Raw genomic sequence first — 24,651 nt, 5'->3', positions numbered from 1 at the left:
TTCTAACTTCAAAATGGGGAATAATTCAATTCCAAGTCAATATTAGAGTTATCTTTCTTGAAAATTTCTGGAAAAGAAAAAATTCCAAAAAAGAGTTATGGGGCCTATTCAGTTGATGAATTTAGGTGAAAGTTTTTTTGAAAGATCGTTTCTTACTCTTCTCCTTTAGCCCTGCTGATGTCCATTATAAGTTTACTGGGACTTTTAAACTTTTCTTTCCATTTCTCCCTATAGACAATGTGAAAATACAACATAAAATTGTGATAAAAACCAATAAATAAACAACAGTGGTGAAAATAAATATAAATAAACAACAGTGGTAATATTGAAAATAAGAAAAAGGTGGATAAACAATAATGAAAAACAACATTGACCCAGACTTTAATGGCAATATTGAAAGTTCACCTGAGCCAGAGACCCGCTGGCGGCAACAGATTTTACCCATGTAACCAGTGCCAGCAAAGATCAGCCAGCACACCTGTGCCATCTGATCATAGTCTCCACTGTTTGCTATTAAGTCAGTGAATATTTTTTGAAAATTTCCCTAAAAATTATGAATAATCTTGACCATATTGAAGTCCATTTAAGATATTTAGTATGGTAGATGTTGATGTTTTTGAACAACTACAGAAAATTCCTGTTTCAAATGAGCATGGCAAAAGATTACCTAAAATATCTTAGATTTAAATTTTAAGTTCATACAAATTTTGTTACAGCACAAATTGCCATTATACATGTACCTATAATTTACAGCTTTAAATATCACATAAAATAATAGCTTTCAACATCACATAAGCAAATATTTCCCACAAATAAGCCACAACATTTCCATTAACTGTTCACTATTACAAATATGTTTAAAGTGCATGTATATGACATATTTACAGTTTTTATTCTCAAGTTTTGAAAAAACTAGAACTGCCACTATCATGGCGTGAATACCCCCGCATACCACTTTGTCAGAATCAACAGTGGCCATTTAGAACTCAAGGACAACTCCCTGCCAAATCTGAGGTTACTAAGCCAGTGCATTGCTAAGTTATGTATTCTACATGCTTCAAATGTGAAAATGTCAAAATCAATACACTCTGGACAGGCATTCTGAAGCAATTGAGGGGAAAAGCTTTATTTTGACAAGGTCCCTGTGACCTTGAGCTTTGACCCAGTGACCTCAAAATCAATACGGATCATTTACTAATCATGACTAACCTCCATGCCAAATATGAAGACTGTGGGTCAAAGGAATCTTAAGTTATTGGGTGGACAAGCTTTTTGAAGTCAAGGCCCCTGTGGCCTTGACCTTTGGCCTGGTGACCTCAAAATCGATAGGGGTCATCTACTAATCACGACTAACCTCCATGCCAAATATGAAGACTGTGGGTCATAGGAATCTTAAGTTATTGGGCGGACAAGCTTTTTGAAGTCAAGGCCCCTGTGACCTTGACCTTTGACCCGGTGACCTCAAAATCGATAGGGGTCATCTACTAATCACGACTAACCTCCATGCCAAATATGAAGACTGTGGGTCATAGGAATCTTAAGTTATTGGGCGGACAAGCTTTTTGAAGTCAAGGCCCCTGTGACCTTGACCTTTGACCTGGTGACCTCAAAATCGATAGGGGTCATCTACTAATCACGACTAACCTCCATGCCAAATATGAAGACTGTGGGTCAAAGGAATCTTAAGTTATTGGGCGGACAAGCTTTTTGAAGTCGAGGCCCCTGTGACCTTGACTTTTGACCTGGTGACCTCAAAATCAATAGGGGTCATCTACTAATCATGACTAACCTCCATGCCAAATATGAAGACTGTGGGTCAAAGGAATCTTAAGTTATTTTGGCGGACAAGCTTTTTGAAGTTGAGGCCCCTGTGACCTTGACCTTTGACCTGGTGACCTCAAAATCAATAGAGGTCATCTTCTAATCACGACTAACCTCCATGAACTTTGTTGTGCGGGGGTTATAAAAAAAAAAAAAAAATTGAAAACCATTCTACAATGTTGCAAGCTCTGATTGGTTGATTTCTGATTGTCTAAATATCATCCAATCATTAGACTGTTTACTTAGACTGGTATAATTCTTTAAATCACAAATCACGACAAAAGGATCAAAAGATTTCAATCAATTTCACTAACTACAAAAGACTTACAAACATGATTTTAAGATTTGTTTGCAAGTTTCAGGAGAGACTAACTAATTTTAGAAGTAGAAAATAAAATTTAATTTACAAACACAGATAATAAATATACTGAACTTAGGCCACAAAATAAAGAAAAATATATTTTAAAAAAAGTTACCAAAGATTACTATATCTAGACAATTTACAATGAAAATTAATTAAAAAAGTATGGTCAAGACAAATCAGAGGAGAGATGAAAACAACAACAACAACAACACAACCAACTTGTTACCTTGGTGGTGTTATAACACCAAACTTTGGTGATGGTACAGGTTTGGATATCGGAAGTAACATCGGAAAATGTTTCTTAGATGACTGTCGTCTTATACTGTAAAATACAAACATGCACTTTCTTTACTCTAAAAAAATTTGTTTTAACTTTGAAACAGTATATACTACGAAAAAAGGTTAAATTCAAGTTCACCTTTTTAATTACTTTTTATTGTTCTAAATACAACATTATATTCTTTTTACTGTTCAAAGTAAAATGGATCCTTTCATTTCATGCTAAAATCCATGATTTAGTCAAGTTCTGTTTACTTGCTTTTCTGGTATTTAGGTCAATTATATCACATATTTTGCCATATCTTGGTGGTCAGTCTACCTAACCGGCTTTCCTGGATAAATAATTAACAAATAAACAGCAACAACTTTGCAAGTGACAGACAACTAATACGACATGATTTCTCGATAAGCAGTGAAAAATTCGGTGGTTATGGACATATCTGCTTGCCCTAGGATCTAACCAATTACCTCTGGATTATAAATCCATTTCTTTCCTAGACAGATTTAAGATAAATTTAGTAAAGGATAAACATTAAAAAAAAAAATTGAATGAAAATATACGTTGCTACTGATTTTAAATCGATTCTTGTTAGATCATCATTACAGGTACCCTCAAAAATCAGCGGAAGCTACCCGTGCGGCGAAAAATGTTATGCATGCCCATTTATGGCCAAATGTAAGGAATTCAAAAGCTCGCAAACGAATAAAACCTACGAGATCAAAGGCAATTATACATGCAAAAGTACGAGTATTATATATTTGATTACATGTAAGAAATGCAATATCCAATCTGGTAACTCATTTAGAGACAGGCTCTATGGACATTCAGCTGATATACGCGCTAAAAACAACGTGAAACCGGTTTCCCGCCACTTTTTGACGCACGACGTCACGAACATGAACGTCGTCATAATACAAACAACAACAAAAAACACGAACGTCAGACTTAGAACCGAAGAAGTTTGGATACGTCTTTTGAAAACCAAACAACCAGAAGGTTTAAATATCATTCAGTAAATCAAATATGGAAGTATATACAGCTAGAAAAGCTACGACAGATGACATAAATGCGGAAATCAATGAAGAGCCAGCAGTATGGGACAGAATATCACGTAAGAAACAGAAGAGGACAAGTACAGCCAACTTCATGAGACTATGTGACATATGTGGATATATCTCGACAACATCCTCCATGTTTTACAAACACAAGAAGAAACATGATCAAACTGAAAAAGAAACAAGAGGGCCATGATGGCCCTGAGGTCGCTCACCTGTATATAGCCCCCCCCCCCCGGCCCAATTTTTTACCCAAGGGCTTTTATTTGTTTATTTGAACAGACTTGGTAGACACCCATAAGAAGATGTTTCATGCAAAACATCTAAGTTCTAGCTCATTGGGTTTTTTAAAAGAAGATTTTTTAAGTTTTTACTATACACATATAGTTAAAAACAATGACACCCCTCGGGCAGGGCCAGTTTTGACCCCTGGGCTTTTATTTGAACAAACTTTGTAGATATTTACTTAAAGATGTTTCATGCTTAATATCTAAACTCTAGTTATTTGGGTTTTTTCAAAGAAGATTTTTAAGTTTTTGCTATGTATATAAGGAAAATCAATGACCCCCGGGGCGGGGCCAGTTTTGACCCCAGGGCTTTTATTTGAACATACTTGGTAGACACCCATTAGAACATGTCTCATGCTAAATATCTTAGCTCTAGCTCTTTGGGTTCTTTAAAAGAAGATTTTATAAGTTTTTACTATATGCATATAAGGAAAATCAATGACCCCCTGGGGAGGGGCCAATTTTGACCCCAGGGCTTTTATTTGAACAAACTTGGTAGACATTCACTAGAAGATGTTTCATGCCAAATATCTAAGCTCTAGCTCTTTGGGTTCTTTAAAAGAAGATTTTTTAAGTTTTTACTTTATGCATATAGGGAAAATCAATGACGCCCTGGGGTGGGGCCAATTTTGATCCCAGGGCTTTTATTTGAACAAACTTGGTAGACATTCACTAGAAGATGTTTCATGCCAAATATCTAAGCTCTAGCTCTTACAGTTCTTTAAAAGAAGATTTTTTAAGTGTTTACTATATGCATATAGGGAAAATCAATGACCCCCCGGGGCGGGGCCAATTTTGACCCCAGGGCTTTTATTTGAACAAACTTGGTAGACACTCACTAGAAGATGTTCCATGCCAAATATCTTAGCTCTAGCTCATACAGTTCTTTAAAAGAAGATTTTTTAAGTTTTTACTATATGCATATAGGGAAAATCAATGACCCCCCGGGGCGGGGCCAATTTTGACCCCAGGGCTTTTATTTGAACAAACTTGGTAGACACTCATTAGAAGATGTTTCATGCCAAATATCTAAGCTCTAGCTCTTAGGGTTGTTTAAAAGAAGATATTTAAAGATTTTTCTTTCGGTTGCCATGGCAACCAGAGTTCTGCATGGAATTAAATTCTTTGAACAATTTTTAAAGGTGACCACCAAAGGAACATTCCTGTGAAGTTTGGATGAAATTGGCTCAGTGGTTTATGAGGAGATGTCATTTAAAGCAAAAGTTTACGGACGGACGACGGACGACGGACGGACGACGGACGGACGGACGGACGGACGCCGGACGAAAAGCGATCACAAAAGCTCACCCTGTCACTTTGTGACAGGTGAGCTAAAAACAGAATACGAGTGTAGTTGGTGCCTAAAAACATTTTCCAGTAAATCTAACCTCAAACGGCATGCAAGAAAATCTATGCATATGACGGAAGTGGAGCTACAACAACCAAAGAGAGCAAATAGAACACCAAAACCAACAGTGGAGAAGTATGATCCGGAATTGAATTATAAAGTGACCCCTAGATTTAGGATCATTGAAGGAAAGAATCCAAGAACAGAAACAAAACAACCCAAACAAGAGGACGTTGAGGACTGTAAAATCCAGGTACTAGATCTTATTACACCCATAGTTTCACCAAATAAAACTCTCCATGATACAACTCTCTGTAGAGACGAATATGGACAAAATAGCGAAAGCAACGAACTAATCATTAACATTGGCAACATCTACGGAATTTTCCAGAAGAACGACAAATGCACGTGTAAACTGTCTCATCAATAAACTAACCAAGGACTTGGCACAGTGCCAATTACCAGAACGTTCATGTTACTATATATAGTAACATACGTCATTTACATATCCGATCATTTTGTGTACTTTAGCTATATATTTTCAATGTAAAATTGTCCTGAAGAAGGTCTTTAGTGAGACCGAAACCTGTAGACCATCATTAAAAGCAGTTAAACCTACCCTGGTGTTGGTCGTTTTGCATCTCCTATATCCCATTTTTTCTGTGTTTTGCTACTGATTTTGTTAAGCCCATATATATATATATATATATATAATATATATATATATATATATATATATATATATATATATATGAGCCGCGTCATGACAAAACCAACATAGTGTGTCAGCGACCAGCATGGATTCAGACCAGCCTGCGCCTACGCGCAGTCTGATCAGGATCCATGCTGTTCGCTTACAAACCCTTTAACAAGTAAAGAAACTGTAGGTAAAGAAGCGAACAGCATGGATCCTGCGTTGGCGCAGGCTAGTCTGGATCCATGTTGGTCGCAAACGCACTATGTTGGTTTTGTCGTGATGCGGCTCATATTATGAAGTTTAAATCAACAATCAAGACTTACAAAGGTTGTTTAGAATCTTTGGCCTGTTCATGTAGAGGATGTTGTTGGTAATGTCCAAACACTTCAAACACCACAGGCTGATTCTTTATATAGTCTATAAATGACTTGGTTACAGTCACAGTAAACTGGAGTAAAAAGAAATACAGCAATAAACATGTAGTTAAATTAACTCATAACCAAACTTCATTTCAAAATGTAATCGAGCCTAAATGTACAAGCAAAAATGAACAACAAGGTCTTAGCTATATATCAAATAAATTCAAGAATCAAGAAATGTTTTAACCATTACCGGGTAACCTGCTTGAAACGGAAGTTACCAACCTTTGTACTGTTGGCTGAATTTTTTAGATTTTCATCTTGATATCCCCCATTTGATAATGGTCAGTTCCAAAAATGGAAACCGGAAAAGTCCATTTAAGAAATTCAGTAGGTTATGGCTTAAAAGATATACTGATAGATTTTCTCCCTGAGCTGAATAATCTAAATCATGTTCAATACGATTTCACAATCATTTAAAAAAAGAACAACTGCAGTAATTTTCCTATAAATTAAATGTTTTCAATGCTATATTTAGGTTGAAGACTACAAATACCATCCTTTCTTTAGCTAAACTCCTTATTACACAAAACTAGGAAGAGTTGTCTCCCTTTACATCGGACAACAATGGTCAGAGTTGCTGCCCCTTATTTCATACATCAGTATGACAGTAACTGCCCTTTATCAGGGTACACTTACATTTTGAACATGGTAGAAACCTAATGGTGGTCCTTTACCCGTATTTTTGAGAGGTTCAGTGGAAAATGCCTCATCATGCCTGTGTAAGAAACTGGAAAGAAAAAGTTTACACATACAATAGTTATAACTTAGGTAGGTAATTACAAAATTCCCTAAAAACAATATTTTAATTCCTCTAAAAACAATACTTTCAAATGATATCAAGTGGGAAGTTAAAATTCAAATAATAATCTTAAGGTAGTCATACTGTAATACTTTCCCACAAAAAAATTTCCAACATCGGCCAATATCGTAAAGAATCAGTCATTTCCGGAACATTATTTTTCACAATTTTCGGTGGTCAATTATTTTTAACAGTTTATAATCAGAATTTAGTACATAGCCATAAAGGATGAGTGATTGTAAATAATCTAATGCCCAAGATTTTGAAAAAATAAAATTCCAGAAATAACTGATTTGCTACGATATTGGCTGATGTTAGAATTTCTTTGTTGGGTAAGCATTACTGATAGCTTGACTTTTTCTTTGGCAAAACAGACAAATAATAAATGAAATACTTCTGAAATACTAAACATTAAAATTTCATCAACATAATCAACTTATTCCCTTTTATTTATTACACAACCAAAAGAATATTTACGAAAATCTATCTTGCAGACAACTTACTTGAACTGGCAGAAAATGTCGGCATATTCTGGCGATATACCGGATGCCTGTAGAAGGGTGACTCGGAACTGCAGTGTAGAGCCGATCTTTAGATGGTTCGGTAATTCATTAATATCTATATCCGGGAACGAGTCGGTATCAGTCTTTAATTTCTTCTCTTCCGTGTTCTCACTTTCTACTACAATTCGAGAAAAAAATAATATCAGTCACAAGTTTCTTTAATTACGAATAAATATATAATGTACATGTTTTATTGAAGTGTTCTTTTTATTTTCAGTACAAAAAAATCTAACATTTGAACAAAGTTATTTTATACTCCTGTGTTAAAATGAAAATGAGTTAACTGTTCAGACAAACTGACCTTAACCACTGACCTTAGAGAAACCTTGACCTTTGAGTTACATACACGGTTCTTATGCATGACATATCATCTCATACAGTAAATAATTTATAATGCCACACTGGTGTTGAATGTTAATTGCTGTAAGTAGTGTGCCAAAGTTTATGAATAAAATTGTTCTGACAAAATGTCTTAGATTATTATTTTACATTTAACATTAAAGTGTAACCATGACTGTTGAGTTACACTCAAGATTCTTGCGCCTGGCACACTAAGTCATCATGCTTAACTTGACCACTTTTGATCAGGCGAGTTAAAAGTGTAAATACATGTAATAAAATTAATTTTTCCAGAACTAGAGTACGCACCATTACCGTCCACGTTGTCAGGGAGGGATCCCTCGCCCTCCACTATCCTCAGCTCCTCGGTGGAGGAGACTGGCGTCTTTTTCACCATGGTTTGTCCCATGCTTAACATCTTCTGAGATATTGATTGTAACTAATTAATAATACAGTACAAATATTAATAGCTTAATTTGCTATGTAAATCATTGGGAAAAAAAAAAAAAAAAAAAAAAAAAAAAAAAAAAAGAAGAAATATTTAGATGAAAATGTAAAACAAATCTAAATGTTGTTTTTGAAAAATTGTCAAGTGTGGCTGATGAAAATGATTTATCTTCATATAAAAACTTAATAAAAAGATAATTTTCTAAGATAAGTGTTTCACAATTATGCTGAGATGGAAAAAAACCTCCACATCTTTAAATAATGTTAAGAAAATAATTACATACTTGAAAGAAAAAAAATTCTGTTACATGGATGAAAATTGTGTTTATAATTATTGCACTATAAGTATTTTCATGTTCTATAAGGCTATAAGTCGCCTCCCCTGAGAAAGTTTCTCTATCACAGTCTTTAAATTCTGACTTATAGCCGAGACAGTGCAAAGATTAAAAAAAAAATCAGAAATATGTTTTTGTTCTCTGTCATGAAAATATTTTTTTGTTCTCTGTCATGAGAAGTTTCATTCTAAAAATAATCACAGCTATGTAAAAATAACTTCTATAATTCAATTAAAAAATATTAAAAACACATCATCTCAAATTTCTTGCATGGATTACCTACCTTCTGAAAGTACTCATCATCATTAAAGGTAATTTTGGCATTACTAGATTGTCTTATTCCAGATCCATATTCAGGTGTGTCTTCTTTGTCTAAAAATAGAACATGTCTAAAAGTAGAACAACACACACATTTTGAAACAAAACAGGCAATTATCCCTTCAATCTGCTGGGTTTTTCTTTAAATGGACTTGTTTTGGAACTGTTCATTATCAATTTAAGGGATATCAAGATAAAAACTAATTCAACAGTAAGGAGCCTTGACCAAACTGCATGGATGCCCATGCTGAGCTGGCTCTATACTGGTTGCAAAGGGTTATCAATTTTGGATACATCAATACTGTTACACTCATTTACAATAAATTTTGGATACACCAATACTTTTACGGTCATTTACAATAAATTTTGGATACACCAATACTGTTACACTCATTTACAATCAATTTTGGATACACCAATACTTTTACGGTCATTTACAATCAATTTTTGATACACCAATACTGTTGCGGTCATTTACAATCAATTTTCGATACACCAATACTGTTACTCTCATTTACAATAAATTTTGGATACACCAATACTTTTACGGTCATTTACAATCAATTTTTGATACACCAATACTGTTACGGTCATTTACAATCAATTTTGGATACACCAATACTGTTGTTGTAATTTACAATCAATTTTGGATACACCTATACTGTTACGGTCATTTACTACACCAATACTGTTAGGGTCATTTACTACACCAATACTGTTAGGGTCATTTACTACACCAATACTGTTAGGGTCATTTACTATCAATTCTGGATACACCAATACTGTTACGGTCATTTACAATAAATTCTGGATACACCAATACTGTTACGGTCATTTACTACACCAATACTGTTACGGTCATTTACTATCAATTCTGGATACACCAATACTGTTACGGTCATTTACAATAAATTTTGGATACACCTATACTGTTACGGTCATTTACAACATTAATTTTGGATACACCAATACTGTTACGGTCATTTACAATCAATTTTGTATATGGTCATTTACATTCATACAGAGTCCTGACACAAAACCCAGAGTTATTTCAGGCACAACAGGGGGTATTGATAGACTTATCAGGTTTGCCTGCTTAGCTCAACTGTGAGAGCATCAGATTTATAATCCCTGGATTGCTGGAGTGATCCTAAGGCAAGGCGAATTTTTCTATGACAAATTGATCTCAAACCTAGTCTTGTTGTCATTCGTCTCTCATTTCTGACTAAGAAATCATGTGGAATTAATAGTCGATAACTTTCTGAGAAATTGGTACAGGTAATTACTGGTTAGTTATGCAGGAGTCGGTTAGGTAGAATGACTACCGAAAAATATGTTAAAATTGGATTAAAAACTAAATAAACAAACAATCAATCTGTCTTTACAAACAAGACAACTTTTGTCACATAGAAAATTCAAGGTTGATTCAAAAGATTTAAATGAACAGCAGTATCGAGAAAATTATTCCAATCAATAAAATGTTAAGCAATTTAAAGCTATTACACACACCAACTGGTACACATGACATCTCATGCCTTTCCATATGAGTGATTCAAGAAATATGAATCTAAACTTGGCACAAATAAAATCAACATTTACTTTAATGAGTCTCGAGAAAGTAAACGAGAAAATTTAATTTTAACATGATTTTATTTACCAGAGAGCACGGCCTGTACAGCCACTCGTAGAAAACCTTTCACCTCGCCTTTCTCGCTAACGATGGCGACACGGTGTGTAAGAGGTACTGGGTAGAATAAGTTACTCAAATATACAAATGATCTGAAAAAAATACAAAATAACGTAATGCATGTTTTATAATTATAGATGCTGTTAATTTTTTATAGATTATAAGCAGGGGAATTCCAATGCAATCAATAGTCAATAAACATTCTGTACTGAATCAATAAGATGATATTTATCATATTTATAAAATAACATATACAGTAAAAACTAACTAAACCGGATATGGTTGGGACTGACCAAAATTTTACGGATCAAAACAAATTCAGTATTGTTAACAACGAAAGTACTTTCCAACAAGCATAAACCAGGGAAATCTGTCGTAGAATGTATCAGTTCCGCTCATGGTTGGGACTGGCCAAATTTCAGGATTATAATATACCAGTAAATACAATAAATGTTTAAACCAAAAGTACCTTCCAACAAATCTAAACCAGGGAAATCTGTCATAGAACTAATAAGTTCCGGTTATGGTTAACTGGAAACAGTTGGGATGGGCCAAATTTCCAAATTATAAATACAAAAACTGTTTATACTAAAAGTACCTTCCAACAAGCCTAAACCAGGGAAATCTGTCGTAGAATGGATCAGTTCCGGTCATTGTATCAATGTTCGGATGTTCCGGTGACGTCGGTGAAAGCTCTGCCTCGTTATTGTACATTTCACGCATTAACTCAAGTCTTTGTCTGTAAAAGATTCATAATAATTTATATTTCTACTTATCCTGTTTGATTTTACCAAGGCTTAAATATTAAGTGATAAACTGTCATGATTTCATAAGCTCTTACAGAATCTACTTGTGCAACAAAGGCAGGCCAAGATTTGCTGGCACATCCTCGCTATTTGATCATGAAGAATTGGAGTCCGACCGTCATTAGGCCTATAATACACACACACATTCATGTGGAGAGTGGCCATTGAATTTTCAAGTCATACCAATATCATATGTTGACTTTTCAGCAGCTTTACTAGCAGAGACCAAGGTTTTTTTTACCTAAACCTATTTTCAACACAGAAACAGGAAAGTCTTTGAAGTTTAAATTCATTTCCATAATATTTTTGTAACATTAATACTACTAAATACCATATAAATATATATTTTAGACATAACATGGTGACTTAACAAGCTCTACTCATGCATATTACAGTATATTCCATTATGTAATTTAAAATATTTATTACAAGGAACCAAAATATACAAATATGTAGAAGTTACAAAAACTCACAAGCTGAAATTATAAATATCACACAATAACTGTAAAATAAGCACACCCAAATTAATAAAGAGCAAAATAATTATCATATATTCTCTAATAATTCACCCTGGGACCTTATTATAAATCATTAGAGCAGTTAAACAGGTTATTAAAATTTAAAATGAGTTAACCCTAATAACTGCACTAAGGAGACTTAATTGCTGCCTCCCCACTTTTGGAAAATGTAATGCCTGTGAGCATTTTAAAAGAGTATATACAGAATATTTGACTTAGGCACATATATTGCCCCAGAAATCCATATTTATTACAGGTATCCATATTTTTTTTAAAGAAATCCATATTTATTAAAGAAATCTTTAGAAATGTTTAAAATGTGTTTATTAACGTTTTAGCAATGCTAAAGAAAAAAGCAATGAATGTGCAGTAATTAACTGTAAAGGCAGCAAAATGTAAATAGTAGTACACAAGTAGTACATGTATTTTGACTTCCATACAAAATATAAATTTACTGTAATTATATCAATACCAATAAAGCAAAAGAAGCAATGATGAGTTATATATATATGTATATGGCAACAAGACAACAAAAATTTAAAGTTTTTGTGAAATAAAAGTAACAGGAAAATGTACTTCATGATGAAAAATAAGGTTGTAAATAAAAAGAGAATTCATAATATTATGGGCATTAATCACTAAATCACCGGTAATTGAAATTTAAGTTTATAATTATATAGATCTATTATGTTAGAAAATACAATGTATATTATTCTATTTTCATGACTTATTCACGTGCCTTTGAAAGTTAAGTAACCCGGGGTCAAGTTTTATTAAAAACTCTTTCCTTGACAACATGAAAACAACATGTGCATATTTTTAGAAATCAGTATATCTTGCCAGTTAACATTTACATCGGCCAGAAAATATGCAAAAAAATTAACAAAAGCTATCAGACAGACAGATATCATGACTATTCTAAGTGTTGGATTGTCTAACAAGGACTATGAAATTTCCATAAGCTTACAAAGGGGAATAACTCTATACAAGTCCAAGCAAGAGTTATTTGTCTTGATAATGATTCCAAGGGTTCAAGAGAACACTTTCAAATATCCAGATAACATTATTATGAAGTTGAAAGCAAAATTTTAATACAAGGGTTATACTGAGGATAAAAATAGCTGCCAAGGTGAACAGAATAACAATTACTCCACTTTTCCTTGAACAGTCTAGCTAGAGGTAGAATAAGCCAAACAAAACATAATACACAAAACTGCCAATAACAGAAAAAACACAAGAAAATGAAAATAAACATTTTGTTTCTTGTAATGAAAGCATTACAATATCTACTGAAAAACAAAACAAAATATGTACAAAGATAGACAATTTTGTGTGACACACGAAGAATTTGCATGACACACGAAGAATTTGGAGTGACACAAGAAGAATTTTTTGTGTGACATAAAAGAAAGCCGACAACAACGATAGACCGACCTAGATGGAATAAGGTTGATGAAATTGAAATAATTCTGGTTTCCACAGCCAGACAAGCAATGGAAGAAATCTTGTTTAGCTTCCGGTGTGTCCGGTGAAAGGTCGTCATTGTAGATTTCACGCATGAGTTCCAACCGGTGTCTAAAAACGTATTGTTATTCAGTTAGTAGATTGTTTAATTGATTATTTATTGTGCTAAGAAATTGTTTTAGTTTTCTTTTTTTTATAGCTTTTTATTTTTCACACAATATATGAAATGTACTTTGAATTAGCATTAGTAAATTTTTATTAGTAAACTGTTAGGTAAAAAAAAAATGCTCATTCAAAAGAAACAATCTGGAATAAAAAAAAATGTTCTTTGTACAACACTCAATGAAATATTTGAAAAAAAAATTGCAGATAAAAATTGCAGAAAAAAGTAGCAGAAATATCCAAGAAAAAAAAAATTAGGAAAAAAAGACAAAATGAAAATTTAAAGACAAAGTTGGAACTCATACCTGCATAATTTACAATGAATTCCAAAGTGGAAACTTCTCATGTTATGTTTACATAGAATATGAGATAGAAATTTTCTATACAAATAAAATGTACTTTAAAATATAGCTCAATCTTTGACATACCTGCTTTAAAATTTGATAAAACAAAAAAAAATAAAGATTGAAGTTTGTGCCATGAGACAGATGATTTTTTTGTCATTTTTTTTTCAAAAGAGAATCCCAACTTTGCCTATGAAAAATCATTTAAAATGTCTTTTTTTATCACTTTTTTTTCTTCACAATTTTTATTTAACAATGAATATTTTGTCTGCATATTTAACTGTCACTAAAACAAACTGTAAAATGAGCCGTGCCATGACAAAATCCTCGCAGTCTGATCAGGATCCATGCTGTTGGCTTACCAACTTACCACAAGTAGAGAAACTGAAAGCGAACAGCATGGATCCTGATCAGACTGCACAGATGCGCAGGCTGGTCTGGATCCATGCTGGTCGCAAACCCACTATGTTGGTTTTGTCGTGACGCGGCTCAAATGTAGTTCTGCATTATTTACTACAATATCACGAATGGTTGCTTAAAATCTTGCCTGGATTAATTTTATTATTAACAAACCACTAAATCCAGTCAATCAGTTAAAATCATAAACACTGTATTACTTATATGTGCTAGTACAAAACTATCAGTGCATAAATTCTTATATCTTGATCAGATACAAAATGTGCATGAAATATAGCAAAACAACCGATTTCCAACACTCTTATATTCTAAATATAGATAATTCACATGTATTTTTTTATTATCTTTGGCTTTTATGGATTTCAAGTCACACCATAACTGTAATGATCATATGTAGGTGATTTTCCAGCTTATATTGGTGGCACAAGATCTCATGTGCACATTTGGACATTATTTCAGGCATAAGCAAGCACCGGAGTAGAACCACTGACATTCCAATAAGCTATCCCAATAGGTTCCTCACATCAAAGAACCCAAAGACCTGTAAAGGGATTCGAATCCGCAGTGGTGAGGGACAAGTGGACATGCGTACAGACGGAAATAAGGATGTCTAGAGTGACACACCCAATCCATGTAGATTATAAAGTATAAATTACAAACACACATTTTAGTCTCACTGCCTACAGTTACTTCCCCTGGGGGATATACATTGTGATGGGTGTTTTATTTCCTTATATCTTAGCACTACCCTCGATAAAGAGTTATTTATACACACTGTATCATAATTGAGCCGTGTCACGACAAAACCAACATAGTGTGTTTGCGACCACCATGGATCCAGACCAGCTTGCGCATCTGCGCAATTTGATCAGGATCCATGCTGTTCGCTTACCAACACTTTTACAAGTAGAGAAACTGTGAGCAAACAGTATGGATCCTGATCAGACTGTGCGGATGCGCAGGCTGGTCTGGATCCATGCTGGTCGCAAACGCACTATGTTGGTTTTGTTGTGACGCCGCTCATTATGTTATAACCACATCTGCTTCCAGAGTATATGACTCATCAATGATGGTTATTCAAGACCACATTTTATTTTCACTCTCCCACATTTGACGACCTTGTCCTTTATTTCAGATGTCCGAAGGTGAAATTATTATGACATTTAGTAATGATTAAAATTGAAAGATAAGAACACTTGTATGATAAACTGGAAATTTGACACTAAGCATTATTGGTACTTTCTTCCTTTTAAAAGTTATATAAGGTTGAAGATTGAATCCATACATAAAAAGAAGAAAATATTTTTGTGTCTTATTCTAAAACTGTACAATGAATCTTCCTATAAACTACTGTTTTTTGTATAATATACAATAAACCTGATTAACTGGAAGAGACATTTTTGCTGACAACATAATTTTCTGCTGACAAAAGCATATTCATTTTGCTGACAAAGTCATTTTAGCCGGCAGTCATCTTATAAAACTAGCAAAGCCGCACTACTGTTCTTTTTTCAAATGAGAACATAAAATGATGGCTTTTTTATTAAAGCTTTTTGTTCTGAATAATCTAACATGAAAAGATTGTCACTCCCATAGATTTATTTGTATTTCTACAGACGACAATAATATAATGTCTCCCCATAGAAACTGCTGGAATTTAATCATAGATGTTACATATAACAAGAGCTGTCGGTAGGACAGCACGCTCGACTATTCTTAGTGCTTGATAGTAAAGGAGCCTTGATAATGTTAAATTTTTTAAGTTCACAAAAGGGCTAATTTTTTTTTATAAATTCATGTTATAGGCCTTAGAGAGAGTCTAATTATACAGTATTGGCTTGACTATTCGGAAGGTAATGTCACAAGGGTGTTTTATTGAGTATAATAATACTAATTACCTATGAATACATAAATTTGACAGAAAAGGTACAAAGGCTTGTTATTAAGATGTTTTATCAAATAAATCACTGATTTATTATTATGAATGCATAAAAGTGTCCCAAAAAAGGCACAAACTCTTCAGTAGTTATTGAGATAACAGCTTACAAGCAAAACCCTACCATGAATTTCTAAGTTGAAAAAGGGGAGAAAAATCAGCCTAAATGCAAAATAGAATTATGGATCTTTGTCAGTGACCTACAATTATGACCCTAAATGCATATGTGAAGTTTTAAATAAATATCTTTAATAATTATTGAGATATGTAAAACTTGCATGTAAACATTAACCAAGAGACTAAGTAGAAAAGGGGATATGAATCATCCTTTATGCAAGATAGAGTTATGGAACTTGGTCAGTGACATACAATTATGACCCTCCAATTATGACCCTAAGTGCATGTGTAAAGTTTCCAGTAAATATCTTTGAAGACCTTTAACTTTTAACCAAAATTTCTAAGTTTTAAAGGGGCAAATAATTCTGCAAATATTGCAGGCAGAGTTATGCAATTTCGCAAACTGGTGTACATTGTTACTATAAATAAGTATTGTAAGTTTCAATTGAATATCTCAAGCAATAATTGAGATATTTGACTTTACAAAAAAAATTTTAACCAAAATTTCTAAGTTCCAAAGGGGCATAATTCTGTCAATATTGTAGGCAGAGTTATCCAACTTGTCAATCTGATGTACCTTGTTACTATAAATAAGTATTGTAAGTTTCAATTGAATATCTCAAGCAATAATTGAGATATTTGACTTTAAAAAAAACTTTAACCAAAATTTCTAAGTTAAAAAGGGGCATAATTCTGTCAATATTGTAGGCAGAGTTATCCAACTTGTCAATCTGATGTACCTTGTTACTATAAATAAGTATTGTAAGTTTCAATTGAATATCTCAAGCAATAATTGAGATATTTGACTTTACAAAAAACTTTAACCAAAATTTCTAAGTTAAAAAGGGGCATAATTCTGTCAATATTGTAGGCAGAGTTATCCAACTTGTCAATCTGATGTACCTTGTTACTATAAATAAGTATTGTAAGTTTCAATTGAATATCTCAAGCAATAATATGAGATATTTGACTTTACAAAAAACTTTAACCAAAAATTTCTAAGTTAAAAAGGGGCATAATTCTGTCAATATTGTAGGCAGAGTTATCCAACTTGTCAATCTGATGTACCTTGTTACTATTAATAAGTATTGTAAGTTTCAATTGAATATCTCAAGTAATAATTGAGATATTTGACTTTACAAAAAACTTTAACCAACGTAGACGCCGACGCGGACGCTGACGCCGACGCCGGGGCGACTACAATAGCTCTCATATTCTTCGAATAGTCAAGCTAAAAATTAATTTCAGAGGAAATTTAAAATATTTTTCACACTCTGTTATGAAAATTTACCATTTAACCCTTAACCTCCTGGAACAGAAAGCATTTACCATCTTAACTCACCTGTAAGTCAGCACCCTTATAAGACGGGGGTCCTAATTTAGTCTAAAAATGGCACTTTTGCTAAGACACTCTTATAAGACGGATATGATTTTTTAAAAACAAAAAAATAGTATTGCACCTCAGTTTATACTGAAAATTGTCATAAGTTAGCCTTTTCTACCAGAATAGAGTCAGGCCAGCCTTCACGTCTTAACAGCCAGACCAAGCTCTATCCTGCTGGCTGAATAACTTTAATTCTTTATCTTGCTATCCCTAAAACTGATAATGGACAGTCCCAAAAATGAAAGCTTGGCAAGTTCATTTAAGAAATTCAGCAGGTTAAAAGTGTTATGGTAAAATGACAACATTTTTGACTTTAAAGTCCTTGCATTTAAAGCCCAATCCCCCAATCTATCACCCAGCCCCCATCTCTGACACCCATCCAGCCTGCCTACCACACAGTCATTTAGATTATCAATTAAATTCCTAACAATCATGTCTATGTGAGAACACAGGATTTCTTATTAAACATTAAAGTTGATTATACCCAAACATAAGCAGAGTAAAAATATCCATAAAATTGATGTCATATTTAAAGATTAAAAAGATTAAAAATGGTATAAATATAATAATATGCTGGGCAGCATGCAATAAATATGGTGTACCTAAGTTTTTCAAGACTCCAGAAATGTGTAGCTCCATTCTTCGTGTCCTGTACCTCGACAGCGACTACGGTTTTTGGGAAAGGTCGAGCAATGTCACGCTCAGCTGACGGGAGCAGGTCTGGAGGTAAGGGAGAATACAGGCTGTCTGTTAAAAGGACAAACTGGAATTGAACCTGCAAAACAAATTTTTGTCTTCTTGTAAAATGTTATAGCATGAATTCTTTTATTTGTAAGGTTAAAGCATTTATCCAGTTATTGTCATATGATGTAATGAGTATCATGATATACAAAATATCCTGTTGTCATATAATATAGCAAATATCCTGTTATTTCCACAAGATAAAAGAATTATACTGTTGTTTTCACATGATATAGCAATTATCTTGTTATTGTAACATTATATAATGAGTATCATTTTATTGTAATTTGAAAATATTACCATACCTTTTTATTTAGTTCCACACTGATTGCGTTTGCCTCTTTTAAGAATATAGCATTACCCCAGAGATCGTCCTGAAAAGAAAAACAATAAGATTTATAATTAAACACGACATATGGACCCTCAGATTAACCTTGACAATAAATATATAAACAGCATACCTTAATAAAGATTTTGCTAATCTTTAAAAAAACAAAACAAAAAAACAACACATTTTTCCCACATCTGTTATTTGGATAATTCAGAAATCTTCTCTTTTATTTGTATTTCCCCTATATTTTGTCTATAATTGTACTTGGACCAAGGGTGGGAAGGGGAGTCATGGGGAGAGGAGGGGGAAGGATAAATAAAAGTTTAAACAGCATACCTAAAAAAAGATTCTTCCAAATCTTAAAAAGTAAACTTTTTTCCCCACATCAGCTGGATAATTCAAAGATCATCTCTTTTATTTCTATTCCCCTATATTTTTATAGTTTATATAACTGTACATGAATACATACCCTTAATGATGTAAACTGATGATATTTCCACTTCCTGAAACCCCAAGCTGCAAGCTGATAATCTCTATCTGTCCAAGTGCATTCTGGGAAATAAAATCAATCAGTGAAATAATTGAGCCGCGTCATGACAAAACCAACATAATTGGTTTGCGACCAGCATGCATCCGCGCAGGCTGATCAGGATCCATGCTGTCCGCTTACAAACTCTATTACAAGTACAGAAACTAATAGCGAACAGCTTGGATCCTGATCAGACTGCCCAGGATGGGCAGGCTGGTCTGGATCCATGCTGGTCGCAAACCCATTATGTTGGTTTTGTCATGACGTGGCTCAAATAAAAAGGACATGAGCACAATTAGCTACCCACACAGTAATACATTCTGATGATGCATTATATATTGTTAAGTTCCTAATTTTCATAATATCACATTAAAATTCCAACCAAATTTTACTTGGACAAATTATTACAGAAAATAATTAAGTTATAGGTATATATATTTATTTGTTTACACATAAAAAAACACTACTTTATATCATATGTTTTATGATGAAATATACTACAGTAGACCATCATCGCTAAAAAACAAACAAAAATCCTCTATCAAGTAAACTTTCCCAACCTCTACTTTAAGAAGTCTTGCTTGTTATGCACATGTCAAGCCAATATCAAGGCCAGAATTTAAATAGTCATAGATATTACTAATATTAAACAGGCCGAAAATTAGAGATATTATTATACAGGCTGGCCTGGCACTATATACTGAAGGCCTAGGCCAAGTCAATATCATCACCAGAATTCAGAAAGTTATATAAATTAAAATAAGAAGTATACCTTCTTGTTGCTGTAGTAACATGGCCTCTTCTTCAGACTGTAGGTCAGACACTGTTATAACACTTGACATCATAGAATGTCTCTCCACTTCCTCTTGTAAATTCTTTATTCTAATTTCATAATCCTGAATATACAACAAACTATATCATGTGACAAATGAAACTGACATAATTATGTGTGTTTGTCTTGATTTTTACAATGATTTTAGGACATGTTTTTGGATATATCACAATGATCAATCCACCGTAACTGGTTTTCCTAAATAACTAACCAGTAATAACCAATTTCTCTGCCAGTGACCGATTACTAATCCCACTTTGTATCATAGTTTGGGGACCTTTCAGCAGACCTGGGGTAATCATCAATCGTAATCATTGATTTTTTAATTGATTACATGATTACACTGTAATCATCATGTAATTGATTACCTTCCTCAAAATTGATTACATTAATTGTAATTAATCAATTACAGCTTAAATTCAGTCTGTAATTATGATTACAATTTGATTGATGTTGATTACTTTCAGATTTTACATAAAACTATTGAAATTCAAAATATTTATTTCACATGTAACTTTAACTTATACTTCTTTTTAATGATCTTTGATCACAAATTGTAGAGTGTAAATTGATTTTTATTGAATATTGTTGATATCTATTGATATCCATATTTGAAGTAAATAACAGAAAATGTCATAATAAACAATGATTGTCCATAAAGGTAGTAAAATATCAAGTGAGATGTTAATAAGACATCACTCACAATGCAGAAATAAGTTTTAATCCATACAGTTAACCAAATTATAAATGAAAGATAGACATCATTGTTTGGCTGGTATTCCAACCAAAATGTCATATCATTGAATTTATGATGTCTTTGAATTTCCTAAAGAGACATCTGGAAATGTGACAGCACAGTGCAAATTGTGCCCAAGGAATATAAATGGAAACACTTAGTCACATTCAAATTCCATTACCCACATAAAGGTATGTTAAATTTTGTTTCACATATTTTGGTTTAACCATGTTTTAAAAAGTTTCAAACAATGTAGATAACTTCTTTACTTTGTATATTATAGAGTTTATGTCAGATGCAAATTACCATATTTTAATTATATGCAACAGTTAGGTATTTTGTAAGGTGATAGACAATGATTGTGTCTATATTATAATGAATACTGTTGTACCATTGAAGTGTTTGTAAAAAATTGATAATTTCTTTGTAAAGCCTATTGTCTCTGAATTCCCATACAAAAAATTATTGTTTTCACACCTGTTTTAACACCTGTATACAGTATACTGTACAATTGACAGTTATCAAAATTTCTGTTACAGTGAGAGTTTATTATGAAACCTACACCAAGAAGACCGAGGACCATTCCTGCATCATCAGCCCCTGAAGAGCATTTGTTTAGTGTTGTGGGTAAATTTTCCGTCCTGATAGATGCAGTCTGACTGACAGACCGTTTCATAAAGTTATGATGCTCAAGTGCAATGCTAAAATATGATAAAGTTATGTGACAGTAACTAAAAGTGTGTTAAATTGATGACTGTTGATGAGCTGGAAATCCTTTGTGTATAATAATGTTTATAATGTATATATTAAAAAGCATTAAGAAATTTTTGTTTATAGTTGTACATTGAATGTAATCAATTATCAATCAATTACTTTCTTAAAGTAATTGTAATTTAATTGATTACAGAGACAAGTCTGAGTAATCAATTGTAATCAATTACAATAAAATCTGAAAGTAATTGTAATTAAATCAATTACTGATCAATGTAATCATCCCCAGGTCTGCCTTTCAGTTGAAAATGTGTCAGAGTTATATCGTATACACACACATACATGCACAGTGTGTTAACTGGAGTGCAGGTATTATTTACTAGCACTCCAAAGCATGCCTATTAATTGGCTCATTTTTTTCCGGGGTTTACTTATTGTGATGACAGAGAAAGGGATAGCGACAGAAAATATTGTTGAGTGGTCAAATTAGCTGACTGCGAAGCACTTGCCCCACGCTGCTGTAGGATCAAATCCTGGTGCAGAATTCAAATTCTTTACAGGAAGTTTAACAACAGAAGGTTAGTGGTTCTATTCAGGAGCATCCTGTGAGATTCTGACAAGTCGAGTCAATTATATACAATTAATAATGTGAGGGTTGAAGATTTTCCCTCTAAGGTAATCAGTCATGCCTTAGATCAAATAAACTGAAGACAAGCGCAAATAAGATAAGTAATTAGACAAGCGATAAGATAAGATCAGTGAAAATGAAAGTGATAAGTAATTATTTAAGAAAATATAAGTGATAAGATAAGTGATAAGATAAATGAAAACATTAGTGATAAGTGATAATATAAGAAATAAGATAAATGATAAGACAACATAAGTGACAAGATAACTGATAATATAAGTGATAAGATAAGTGATAATATAAGTGATAAGATAACTGATAATATAAGTGATAAAATAAGTGTTATGATAATTGATAATATAAGTAATAATATAAGTTATAAGATAAGTGATAAGATAAGTGATAAGATAAGACAAACCTTTCTTTGCTGTTCAAACAACAGATCAGCTTCCTCTTTTTCTTTTCTGTACTGTTCCTCCAGGGCAACCAATCTGTAAACATGTGAGATAGACTATGTATCACAAAAACTTTATTCCTTCATTGTTGTTTCTAAACATTATAATTAGCAACAGCTTTGACAGCTTAATAAATAAGCAAAATTATTACTTCAAATTATTGAAATTATTGAAACCATAAATGTCTATTTATAATTTAATATACTTTCATTGGCTGAACAAACATCCACATTTTCATCATGATATTGCTATATGTTTACAATTGACTCTTCCAAAAACATATTTGGACCAGTCTAATTAAGAAATACACCAGATGTAGGGTATAAATGTATAGAAATTTCCCTCACTTTGTCTCCATTTCTTTCCTTAAATCCACACCTTGTTTCTCTAACAATTCTAGCTGGGCATATGTCCAATCTACTGGCTCTGAAATAGATTTAAGAAATTGTTCATTTTCACTTTAATGTAAAAAATGTATCCATTGGTTTTCAAATCAGTTTCACACCAGTGAGGATTGAAGATGCTTGAAAAAGAATATCCACACCCGATGGTTTTAAACCATGAACTTGATAAGGAGTTAACCCATGAGCTTGATAAGGAGTTTAGGGCTGTAAAATTTTGGATTATAGGAATCATTAACATTTACATAATTACCAAAAACATAAAGTCTAAAAAAGAAATCGATAATGCCAGACTCTGCGTTTGTTTGTTCTTTGTCTGTTATTTTTATGTTGATTTTAGCACATCTTTATTTTGGTCATAAGTTGAAAGTCAGCCCACTTAACCAAAGAAGGGACACACTGAGGTGTTGGCCATCAGCAGTGTTAACCGGCTGTTTTGGGCCATTTTAGAGCTTTCCTGGGTAACTAACCAGTAGTAACAAATTTCCCTGAAAGTGACTGATTCGCACATGAAATTAGCAGTGAGTATAGATAACTGACCATTAGACACAATGTCCAACATCAACTGTCATCATGAAATTTCACTTCGCCCAAGGATCAAACAAACGACCCCTGGATTAAAAATCTCCCTACTGAGCTTACCTATGTTCACAAGGCTTGTTAAATATCACTTTATTTTAGAAATGAGCACTAACCATTTGGCATGTCTGAGGTATCGGTCAACAAGGCTCGGCTCTGCCGGGCAAACATCGGATGGTTGAAGCGGAACACATGGTTCTTCCCGAGAATTACACGAGAACCGATCTTTAGCTCTGTAGGACCTTTTATCTGGGAACCGTTCACGTAAACAAGGGCGTCCTCACATGGTCTTATTGTTACTTTACCTGAAATAGACAAAAAAAAAATTTTTGGTAAAAAAAGCTTACCAACTAGTTCATTCAAATGAACTTTAATAGTAATTTCAATATTTCATTTAATTCTTGACTTTGCATGGTATTTTATACTTACAGTCAATGAAATTTTGTCAATTTTTGTACCAATGTGCAGATTATGTATGGATTTTGACAAGTTGACCATGCCTAATGAAATATTTTCCAATGAAGATTGCAAGTCTGTTCATTAAAAAAAATCACACATATTTCCTCATATTACATTTTAATAACAAGAAGAATTTATTTTTTATTTATGTTTACTTTTATTTTTTAACAACTCAAAACTATTTTAACAATTTTCATCAAAAAGACTTATTTTCTTGTAGTCAAAAGCGCTTCTTTAAGAAGAAACTTTACCAATTACATTCAAAAAGCACTTCTCTAAGAAGCAATTTTACCAATCACATTCCAAAAGCACTTCTTAAAGAAACAATTCTACCATTTA

General features: G+C 33.1%; 1 protein-coding gene across 9 annotated transcripts in view; it reads right to left on the bottom strand.

Moving 5' to 3' along the window:
* LOC132732351 (kinesin-like protein unc-104) overlaps nucleotides 1-24,651 on the bottom strand; it is a 105,881-nt gene that overhangs the window by 16,988 nt on the left and 64,242 nt on the right. For 4 of the 9 annotated variants that reach the window (XM_060718757.1, XM_060718758.1, XM_060718759.1 and 1 more), the window contains 17 exons: nucleotides 23,970-24,158; nucleotides 23,221-23,299; nucleotides 22,837-22,909; nucleotides 20,284-20,407; nucleotides 19,452-19,534; nucleotides 18,957-19,025; nucleotides 18,513-18,685; nucleotides 13,521-13,661; nucleotides 11,361-11,501; nucleotides 10,733-10,854; nucleotides 9,041-9,129; nucleotides 8,285-8,396; nucleotides 7,577-7,754; nucleotides 6,911-7,001; nucleotides 6,176-6,300; nucleotides 2,412-2,507; nucleotides 157-228 (listed from right to left, as the gene is read on the bottom strand). In XM_060718757.1, coding sequence (XP_060574740.1) covers nucleotides 157-228; nucleotides 2,412-2,507; nucleotides 6,176-6,300; nucleotides 6,911-7,001; nucleotides 7,577-7,754; nucleotides 8,285-8,396; nucleotides 9,041-9,129; nucleotides 10,733-10,854; nucleotides 11,361-11,501; nucleotides 13,521-13,661; nucleotides 18,513-18,685; nucleotides 18,957-19,025; nucleotides 19,452-19,534; nucleotides 20,284-20,407; nucleotides 22,837-22,909; nucleotides 23,221-23,299; nucleotides 23,970-24,158 — 1,957 coding nt within the window. The remainder of the gene's footprint in view (nucleotides 1-156; nucleotides 229-2,411; nucleotides 2,508-6,175; nucleotides 6,301-6,910; nucleotides 7,002-7,576; nucleotides 7,755-8,284; nucleotides 8,397-9,040; nucleotides 9,130-10,732; nucleotides 10,855-11,360; nucleotides 11,502-13,520; nucleotides 13,662-18,512; nucleotides 18,686-18,956; nucleotides 19,026-19,451; nucleotides 19,535-20,283; nucleotides 20,408-22,836; nucleotides 22,910-23,220; nucleotides 23,300-23,969; nucleotides 24,159-24,651) is intronic. The other 5 variants (XM_060718762.1, XM_060718763.1, XM_060718764.1 and 2 more) reach the window with 3 other exon arrangements.

This window comes from Ruditapes philippinarum, unplaced genomic scaffold, assembly GCF_026571515.1.
Source record: "Ruditapes philippinarum isolate M1 unplaced genomic scaffold, ASM2657151v2 ctg1551_1_1_1_1, whole genome shotgun sequence".
Lineage (NCBI taxonomy): Eukaryota > Metazoa > Mollusca > Bivalvia > Venerida > Veneridae > Ruditapes > Ruditapes philippinarum.
This window is presented reverse-complemented; position numbering and strand designations above follow the sequence as displayed.